Source organism: Trifolium pratense, linkage group LG4 (genome assembly GCF_020283565.1).
Source record: "Trifolium pratense cultivar HEN17-A07 linkage group LG4, ARS_RC_1.1, whole genome shotgun sequence".
NCBI lineage: Eukaryota > Viridiplantae > Streptophyta > Magnoliopsida > Fabales > Fabaceae > Trifolium > Trifolium pratense.
Window position 1 is genome coordinate 2,900,641 of NC_060062.1, and position 11,640 is coordinate 2,912,280.

General features: G+C 30.0%; 1 protein-coding gene across 1 annotated transcript; it reads right to left on the bottom strand.

Annotated features, from left to right (window-relative positions):
- Window positions 1-2,990: 2,990 nt before the first annotated feature.
- LOC123920797 lies at window positions 2,991-3,908 on the bottom strand. The gene has a single exon (XM_045973118.1). It carries the CDS (start codon window positions 3,906-3,908, stop codon window positions 2,991-2,993), a length of 918 nt encoding a protein of 305 aa, XP_045829074.1.
- Between the last annotated feature and the right edge of the window lie 7,732 nt (window positions 3,909-11,640).

Below are 11,640 nucleotides of genomic sequence, written 5' to 3' on the forward strand. Positions count from 1 at the left end.
AAAGAAAACAACTCTTCTTACTAATTTTTGAGAAATCACAAATATTTTTAAAGAATATTTTTGGATGGCATATTCGGTTCAGAAATATAATTATAGTAGGTAAAAATCACTTTGTTTTTTCTTCATTTGGAGAGGTGTAGAAAGTTCCTTCCAATAAATAATAGTATAACGAAATATACCATGATAAAAAAAATATTTTAAAAAATCAATGTTTTGGACTTTTGGACCATGTATTTCTAATGGCGAAGAAAATTGCTATTATGATCTTCTGAGTTGCTTCTAGACCCCTCAAAAATCCCAAAATATCCTCAATTATTTGGATTGTAGGGTTCGAAATCGGATAGATTTGGATTGAAGGATCCAAAATACTACTTCAGACCCCCAAAAACACCATTGTGGAGTTGCTCACAAAATAATTATTTTTGTTTGGAAAATAATCGAGTATGAGTATCGTACCCATATCTATACATCATTATTATTTGTGAGTTGAACCAGATTGAGTTCAAGTCAGTAAAATATATTAATGACGAATTATGAGTAAAGTTTTGAATTAAAGCAATTTTTATTCAATAACATTGAACAAGTTTGACTCATCTCAATTCATTTTGAACCATATTCAGTATTATAAGGTTGAACACAGTACGAGAGAATGAAATTACTCCCTAGTAATAGTATGTATGTTGTCTACTATGTTGAGTATGTATCACAATAAATTTAACGACAATCGAAGTTTCAAATTGTATCTTCTGCAGCTGCAAAGTCATCGTAATACAAATAAGCTTTGTCCTTTTGAGTTGACCCATTTCTATATTTGACTTTTGCTTTCTTTCTCTTTATATGTGTAGCCATACATACTATACTACTGTGCCACATGAGATCTGATCTGAGTGTATCTGTTCTGATTTTGAAGTTTCATAGCGTATGTATATAGAGATTGTACTTGCTACGTACCTTACAATTGAAGTAATCTAAATAAATAATTTAAGTACACATGTTCTTTTTTTTTATATATGAATAACTTATTAATTTTAGGTCTATATATAAATATAGTTTTTAGAGAAATTGATTTTTTTTTTTTTTTGATAAAGTAGAGGGCCTATGCCCAAGAGAAATTGATTTTGTCAACTAAAAAGATTAGTGGCACATTATGATTCGTTTATCGTTTGTTTATATGTAATTATTTTATATATATACTGTGTTAAATAACAAAATAAAGAAAATTATTATGTGAACATATTTGAAAATGTAAACTGTCAAGAATCATAGGAATATTAAAGTTTTATAAAAAAAACTTATACTATTTAAGATTTTAAAGAATATCTCGGGAACACTCGTCAGTATTCGTGAAATATTAAAGTCGTAACCGATGAAGCATAAGTGAAAGTGTGGATATTGGACAAAAGATGACAGCTCTACTTGCTAGTAGTAGTAGGAAGTACTGCCCTTCTCTCTAGAGTCCCTAGACTCTGCTCCCTCATTCTGCATAAGCTTGCTAGCCCCTCCTCTAATAATTTCAAATCTTGGCTTCAAACCAAAGTCCTTTGCACATGGCTTGGCATGAGATTTGATACTTTAAGACCTGAATTCTGAATCATTTTCAAGAGAGAATTTAAGACGACCTGAATCATGTTAATATGTTACGTTAGACTTAGACCCCTTTGAACAGAATTTAAGACCTGAATTTCTAGCTCTATTTTTAGGCTTCTTTTGTCCATTAGTACTTACTACTACTACTATTTTCTTCTTCTTAACCTTTGAGACCCTCTTCCACGTCTTCTTCCCACTGCTCTATCAACTCAAAACGTCACACAAACGAACAATCTCATCATCATTTATGGAAACCAACCCTTGGAGAATATGCCATATCATTATCATATACTCTTCCTTCCTTATTGCCTCTAAGGCTGCAACACATATATATTAGGACCATGATTTGCTGCAACAACACGCAGTAATCAATCTTATTCATTTATTTTATATCGGATGGTTTATACACATTTATCAAAATAATTTGGACAATTTATTAAGATTAGACTATAGGTTTTTTTTAACACGACTTAACAAGTGTTCCGAAGACATTGTTTAGTATACCATTTTTATAAATGTCTAACTATAGGGTTCTTGGTGAGTTCTTTTTTCTTTCATTGTTTTCCTTTTTTTTCTTCTTCATGTATTTGGGTAATACTCCAAATCTCCAATCCATGCATTACTCTTGTTTAAAAAATAAAGAAGTAAAATTACTTTTTGTATTTTTTCGATATAAATACTTTTATGTTCATTATAAATAAGAATTTGTTTAACTTTTTTTAAAAAAAGTTAAATTAACTCACTCAAATTGTCACTAGAAAGAATCGAACCTAAGACCTAAAAAAATTAGTTTAATTGAAAAAATATAATTGACATTTTTAGAAATCTTTGTCATATCTCTAGCCAATGTGGTCCAAATATGGGACGTCTCCACAACAAACAACAAATAGATCTATGATAGACTCTGATACCATATTAAAATTTGAGAGGTCTATACTCAACCACAAAAGCTAGCTTGACTTGACAATTGATGTTTGTACTACACTTATAAAGACTATCTTTACCATATCTCTAGCCAATGTGGGACTTCCAACATAATTGAAATATTTTTGTTTATAAATATATTAAGAATGAGAAAAGTAATATACATACTCTTTTGTTACTATCGATCCATTGATACGAATTTTTTTTTGTTCCACATACTCGTTCTGATTTTGAATATAAACAACAATGAATTAAACAATTCATACCATCTAATTATAAATATTGGTTAATAATTTTGAATATAAATTAACAAACAATAATAAAAGTTAAATATGTTGGAGAATTCAGGTTCACATCATGAGAAGGGGAAAATTCTAACAATATTACTTTCTGGTCGTTAAAAAAAGGTACATAAATTAGTCCCAAAAAAAAGTACATAAAAAGAATATTACTATGAAAAGCAAAATATAAAAACTTATTTAAAGCTTAAGTGACAAATCAAGCCCGAAAGATTTGTCAGAGTTGGAGATTTCTTCTTCAATGTTGGACTTTGATCGATGAATATCATCCTTGATAGGAGTAGGAGCCACAACAATTTTTTTCCCTATGTCTAAGTTTGAACTTGTAGCAATATTTGTAAAAGAATCTTCAAATTTTAGAATAGCACCAATTTTATTATTTGTACCATCTTCGATCCTTAAAGTAGATGTACCATCAATATCTAGATTTCCAACTCCGCTATTACCACCTCTCATATTTCTTAATGACACAAGAGAAGGATTTAATGTCTCTTGCAAACATATAGCACCATGACCATACCCAAGCCTATATGGGGGGTCAATCCTAGGTTTAAAATAAGATGGTTTTTGAATCAAGGACTCCATTCTAGTCCCAAGTGCCCTATAATAAGGAGATGTAAAATAAGTACTTGGATAACTATAATAAGGGCTAAAGTGAGGTTGCCCTAAACCTAAAGCACCACTATTATATCTTTGTTTCCGTTGCTTTTCTAAAGTGCGTTCTGCCTTATGAGCATTCTGGTGTCCTCCTAACGCTTGTGAAGTAGGAAATTGTCTCTTACAAAAGGAGCATGAAAAAGACCTGGAATTTGAATTATCCTTTTTACCGTTGTTCTTATGTTTCTTTCCGTTGTTGTTACTTGGAAAACCAGATGATGAACCAACTTGAATAGGACCGCCAATAAAATCTCGCTCTTGCACCTTTGATCCGACAACCGAATCCTCTTTCGATAGTTTCACGACATCGATGGGCTTGTTGGAATTGGAGTTTGAGGGTTGATCTTGTCCGATTTCCTTCATGATCGCCACTTTTTTTGAGTTGGAAGAATCACCTTGATCTTGTGAAGTGGCAGAGATGCTAGAGGATTTGGATGCCATGATACAAATTAGGGTAAGCAAAAACTATGCCTTATGTTGGAGAATAGGATTGTATTTTTTTGATTTGATGAAAAGAGAAGCTAGTTATTATTTATAAAATATTTTTGTTAATACAAATAAATATCTTTATAAATAAGGAAAGAGTTTTGCAGTTATTAATTTTTTTAAAACATATTTGAATTATAATTATAATAGCTAAAGATTGAAATTAATTTGGAAACGATGTAAGGATTGCACCGACTGATTTATGCATGAATATATCTGCTTTCCTAAAATGATTTAAACTTTATACTACATGTGGTTAATTAACTAGTATTTACTATTTAGTTATATTTTATAGTCAAATCTTTCCATAGGTTATAGGTAGCATATTGGATGTGATTTCAAACTGAGAAACAAAATTGGAAACTTTGGTAATAATTTCGGATGTAATTTTGGCTTCATCAATGGATGATATGTTTTAATTTTCTTCTACACGAGTTGGCTTAATAGATTAATCAAGACTTGTACATGTAATAATATTGCACATGTTCAAATCACATTTTTAAAACAAAATTCAATTTATTTATGTATTTATTTATTTTGGCGAACATGTCTTTCTCAGCAAGTAACTTATATTGCGTCAAAAAGCAAGTATTATATAAGTAACTAGAACATCGACCCGTGCGGTGCACGGGTCTGATTAGCTATATATATATATATATATATATATATATATATATATATATATATATATATATATATATATATATATATATATAATGATTAAATAAGATATGATAATTCCAATAATGTAAGGTATATGAAAAAAGTTGAGTAACATTAAACGATAGTTCAACAATAATTTTGGATAAATATTCATACAAAGAAAATTATGTTATATTACGGAAGACTTCCTTATAGATCACATTCGAAGTCTTAGTCGTATCTTCACTGTCGTCATCGATGATCAATATTTTTAATCCTTTTCTAAAAGTAACTCTTGAAATTGCAACATACAACTGACAATGTGAAAACACTGGCGACGAAAGATATATCCCAACATGCTTTAAAAATTGTCCATGACTCTTATTAATAGTCATCGCAAAATAAATCATTATAGAAAATTGTCTCCGTTGAAATTTAAAAGGAATTCTCACGTCAGATGGTGTCAGAGAAAATCTAGGTATGAAAACCTGATCACCAATATTACTTCCTGAAATAATTTTTCCTTCAAGAGCATGTTTTCCCAATCTCGTAATAATAAGTCTTGTTCCTTTGCATAATCCTAATTTTTGATTCAAATTCCTTAATAGCATAACTGGAACTCCGACTTTAAGTCTCAACTTGTGATTTGGAAGTCCCGATGTAGAAATCGTGTTCAAAAATTCGGGAGTATGAACATCATCCACTGTTTGATCGTCTACATTTTGTGTGAGTGGAGTATAATAATTTATTTTGTCGACTATTAAATTTTTAGGATCTAGTATAGCTCTATTTTGGAAATACATTATATCGTTCATGTTTTGTAAAAGTTGGGGATATGTGCTTTCAATGATAAAAGCAAGAGGATCACCTGAATTTGGAATCAATAAATCTGATGGAATGTCAAGTTTTAAATCATCGTCGTTGTCATCTCCAATTTCTCCATCGCCAACACCCAAAACCCATTCAGAAAACAATCGTCTTTGTTCAACGTCTGCACTCGAAGCACCACCGAGAAGCCTCATGTTTTTACTCAATGTTAAAACTTCACAAAAATTCCAAAGAACCGAAGAATTAATAGTAGCATGAACAACTTCTGGCCCTGTACCTTTTGGTATTATTGGTAGAATTTGTCTAAAATCTTCGCCAAAAACAACAACTTTTCCACCGAAGGAAATGTGTTTATTTTTTTCATCAACAGACTTAAGAATATATTTTAAAGTTCGACCAACAGCTTCGAAATAGTGTTTGTGCATCATTGGTGCTTCATCCCATATAATGAGCTTTGCTTTTTGTATTAATAGCGCCAAAGGGCTTTTAAGAACTATGGTACATGTTGAAAACTCATCAACATTTAGAGGAATACAAAACCTTGAATGTGTTGTTCTACCGCCAGGTATAAGCAATGCAGCGATCCCACTTGAGGCAACTGTTAAAACTATCTCACCTTTTGAGCGTAATGCTTAGAAGAATACAAAACCTTGAATGTGCTGTTCTACCGCCAGGTATAAGCAATGCAGCGATCCCACTTGAGACAACTGTTAAAACTATCTCACCTTTTGAGCGTTATGCGGCTGACATGGCCCTCCAGATAAATGTCTTCCATGTACCGCCATAACCATAAAGAAAAAACACATCAGGTTTGTTTTCGTTAACTCTTGTCATGATTGTGTCATATACTTACGTTGCTCTGAAGTCATAGTTGACATCAATCTAACATGTTCCTCGGCTAATGATTGTCTGTTATAATTCAATTCGTCGTGTATTAAACTATTTTGTATATCAGGAACTAATGATGTGTCTGCTCTAAGCATTGGGGGATAATCTTTTAAACTCTTCACACAACTACGTAACATCATCTCAATATCTGCTAGTGCATATTGTATCAATTGATCATCGGTTAATATTAAATCTGCATTGTTAAAATCAAAATAATGAATGTGATTTGACATGACTATGGTTGTGTTTGATTGTATTGGAAAAAAAAAATTGATTTAGCAGAATTGAGTTTGATAATAACTTTCCAAAACACACATGATAATAACTTTCCAAATCTCACATGATAATTATTCTCTAAATTTATGATCCGGTAGAAAAAAAACATTGATCAGGAAAGACATAAAAATATTTCGTGATGAATAATATAGTCAACAATAATTTTGACATGATTTGCGTCAAAAAATAATTTTGATATGATATACTTTTAAAATTGATGATGTTTATCAATTATTGCACATAATTTTAATCACAATTGGTATACTTGCCATAGTGGTTGGAAATATTGCCTTGCATTAAAAGGTTGTGGGTTCGAATCTTAGTTAAGACAAAATTGTATTATTTTTTAATAAAAATTGCAAGATAAAATGGAGGGAAAACTGGGAAAACAAATTAGGGTTTAGAGTTTGCTTGTGTATACAAGCTTATAATATAAAAGATTTTTTATAAGGATTAAAAAAAATTGAAATATTTATAAGGATAAAAAGCTTAGTTAAGTCTTAAACATAAAATTTATTAATTTTTATTTAGTTAAAAAAATATTATTTTTTAACATATTCTATTTTAATAGATGATCTAAATATTTTAAGAACTGTGATTTTTTATATAGTGAGTGAATCGATGATATCAGCCAAATTTATTTTTTAATTAGGCCCAAAACAATTTTTTTGTTTACACTAAAGTTTAGAATCGAACCCATGACATCTGATTTACTACCTAAATTTCTCATCACTAGATCAAATCTATAGTGGCTTAGAGAAAATATTTTTTTAAATAGTGATTTTTGCTTACTTTTGTTTTTTTGTTATTACTGATTTCTTAAATAGTTTTAAAGTATTTAAATATTATAATTTCTTTAAATAGTTTTATATTCATATATTAAATAAATAAACAAATATTTATGAAATTAGTTGTGCGACACGATTGTCCGCGGTGGAGCTTTGACAATCATTAAGACTACAGATGATAAAGCTCCGGCGACGAGCTACAGATGACAAAATAAGTCATTCTCAAACATAAGTACTCTCAGGGTTTGTGTTTGTCCCCCCTCCTTCGTTTTTCCTCTCTCATTTGTTTCCTTTTTTTGTTTCCTTTCTAATTTGTATGATACGATAGTGAATAAAGTAAAGTAAATAGAGTAAAATTAAATTTTATACTTATATATATATATATATATATATATATATATATATATATATATATATATATATATATATATATATATATGTGTGTGTGTAGATATGCCGTGGGTAACAAAAATTCTATTAGGTTCATGTTTCCTTTTTTTTTTTTGTGGGAGAAAAATTTTCGTCGAAATAAATTTTCAGTTTACTTAGGGTTTTGTCGTGGGTAATATCCACGGAAAAGAGTCATGGTCCATGGATAAATCTTTGGGAAGAATAAATTTGTGAAACATCGAGGGGATTGACACATAATCCAACTGAAATTAACAAGCGATAGAAACTCATTCTTTGTGATTGAAGATTCCAAGATGGTTCAATGTGGTAAGAACATGTCACTTAGCTTGTTGGTTCTTCGACGTTAATTTTATTGTCTCTATCATATCGTATTGTACCTGAGAATATATTAGACATTGCATTATATTGAAAGGATAATAAACTATAGAACTTTTAATAATTTTCATATCATGTGTGGATGGTGTATGATTTGCATCATATGATACACTGGTTAACAAGACCCAATAACTTATATGGATGTCAAGTGGGGTTACTTGCAAGAAATATTGACAAAATCTATATAGCACTCCACAACCTATTAGTGCAAAACGGCATCGATAGCAAGAAATGTGGGGTATAATGTAATTGACAAATCTCTAATATACAAAAAAATATCTTTAGATTTATATAGTTTGGCTACACTAATTAATGTGTGTTAAGTCTAACTAATAGAGGTTTGATTCATAGTTTCACAACACCGCTTCGATGCATTATATCAATGATGTTAATTTATAAAATTCTTTTTGAGTATTCTTTTATACTTTTGAAACATGTAAGGACTTTTTAATAATTTTTTGCTTATAAATTTTTTTTACTTAAAATCTCCAACTATCTCAAACATACTCATTCATTCTTAAGGTAGACAGATACAATACAAAGATCACATAACAAAAAAGTGAAGAGAATTTTCTAATAGAAAGCTTCAAAGAAGAAAAGCTAAAGTGTTGATGGGATGAGAATCTTGACTTCACCAAGATTTTCTAATGATGTAAAAGTAAAGAAGCTAGGTCCAATAAAGGACTTGAACAAGTAAAAAGGTCCAAGTCTTTTTAAATTTCTAAAGTTCAATAGTAGTAACATTCAATTGAAAGAAACCTCAATATTTGATCATAAATGAGGAAACAATGTTCATAAAGACTAGGGACACCTTGTTTAAATAGTTGCTAGTGTACTTGTAGTACTCAAGAAAATCTCAAAACATGTGAAGAAAGATGAAGGTGTTTTTCCTAATTCAAGCATTCAATTTATAAACCGAATTTTTCTTTCCTAATATAACAAATTAAAAGCATCATTGGAGAGTAGTACAGTATTGCTTTTTTCTCTAGATTCTATACTCTAGATAAGTTGGTTTTGGTTGAATAATAACAATCATTGCAAATCATATAAACTTTGTCATATCATAATAGTGGCACAAAAATGAGGGACAGTTAAATTCACGCTCACTTTAGTTTTAATGCTTATGATTACGGTGACCAAAGATTGTGGAAAGCAAAGGTTACAAATACACACTCTGTTAAGAGTTACTCCTATCTAGCAAAGATTTACTAACTGTTTTTTGTTCATTAAATGAATTAATCAAATGAATTAAACAAGAGAGGATTCTCTCCATTAAACTGAGGGTAAATTTTATTTTCAACCCTTGATTTGGAAAGAGAGAGAAAGGTGATAAAAAAAAAGGTGAATTTCAGGGTGATGATTAGCAAATTTGAGGAGCATGAGAAAAAATAAATTGAGAGAATCCACTCTCGAATTTAACGATAATCTTTCTTTTGTTATACTCCTACTAGGAGTACAATATTTCACTTTTCACTTTAGAGGTTAATGGATTCTTCTAGTAGTATTAGATGTTGTAGTAAGTGTAATAGTGTAAGATGAGTTAAGTTTCACATTACTTAAAAAGTGATAGTTGCTATGAGTTCAATATAGATGATCTCTCAGCTGTCCTCTTGTGACTCAATATTAGACACTATGTAAGCCGAATACATAGTACCGATACAAGTGTGATACAAATATGTGAATACCTATATTTTTAAAAATTTAAAATACAACGTCACGGCTTAGATATGCCAATAAAATTTAATAAATAAGTTATATAAATGTAGAATATTTGTGAAAAATAAACATTAATTATAATTCATTGAGGATACATTAACATTTTTTTTGGTGAAGTACTAGTGGATAACATTTAAGTGGGAGGATCAGAGTTCGAATCTCGAACCCTGCATTTTAAATACAATGAGTCGTTCTGATATAGTTTATTTATGTAATTATACATGTCAAGCCAGAATAACGTAGTTTTATTATTAATTAAAGGAAAGTGATGTTAGAGTATTAGTTTTTTTTTTTTTTTACCAAATATGATATTCATTCATTCAAATTGATAGAATACATCAAATAACACAATTTCAAAATCGCTAAAAACTGAAAAGGATGAATCTGCCAAGAAAGTCACATCATCCACGTTAATAGCATATAATGGCAAAATGCATACAAATGTGACAAAACATACAAATATGACGAAATTGAAATGATCGGAATACTCACGTCTCCGAGTCTGCAACGTTGATGATGTCAAAGTCATTGATTGAATATGCACTGAGTCGAAACTAATATGTCAATCTGAACCGAACAAACGCCGCACCAAAGATGGGAAAATAAAATAACACCGCAACAAGACGACGACCAACACAACGTCGCACTGAGACAACAAAATCACAAAGGAAAAATAAATAAATATATGTGTGATCACTTATTTGAATGAAATGTAAAGAAAAAACAATTTTGAATCACCCCTCTTTACGTGGATCAAGAATAAGAAAAAACTAGGGTTTAGAAATTAAAGGCGCGGCTGTTTGGGTTTTAAACTATCCTTAATTTTAATTTCTAAAGGATGTGAAATTTTTTAGTATTAGTTAAGAAAATAAACATTTCTATAGAAAATGTTACATTGAAAGATGATGTATTTAACTTTTTTTTTTTGACTCAATGTATTTAACTTTGGAAAATGCTAAACGGTGCCCTCGGGGCACTGTTTAAGCATCTTAAATAGTAAGTTTTTGTTAAAATTTTATGGAAATGTGTGAAGTCAACGCCTCGAAAATTGAAATGTTCCACTTTTTGAGTAAATTATTTCTTTAAATATAATGCTTAAAGAGTGCCCCGAGGACACTGTTTAGCAAGACCCTTTAACTTTTTAAAAGATTAGTAATGTGTATAGTCAGCAAGACTCTTAATTGATTTAAAAATAAAAAATAAAAAAAACTCTTAAAAATTCAAAGCAAAATATTAGTGGGTCCATTGTTAAGAAATTCAGTCCAATCTATAAGATATGTCTATTGGGCCGGCCAAAAAAATTTCTCTAACGAATTTGATGGATTAGTTGTTAGGTGAACTTAAATCCCAGGTGAAGACAAAAGTATGTACTAAGTAAGTACTAACATAACATGAAAACAACAAACAACACAAGGAGATTCATATATATGAGGACCACAATTATTTAAGACAACATTACATAAGACTTTGATAAAACACCTGAACCATCCTACCCTACTACCATTTCATTATCATTCCTCGTCCTCACTAAACCTCCCAATTTTAATAATCATCAACTATTAATAATAAATGTATGTTGGTAATAAAAAATGTATGTAAAAATCAGAGTATCATTAACTATTATAGTAAATGAATTAATATTCTCCCAGTAAACTTTTATCGGTTGATAGGAACATCGTATTATATATGTAGGGTTGAGATTTAAATTATTGATCACATTTAATAGATATAATTCCAAAACACAAATAAGACCATTGACTAAA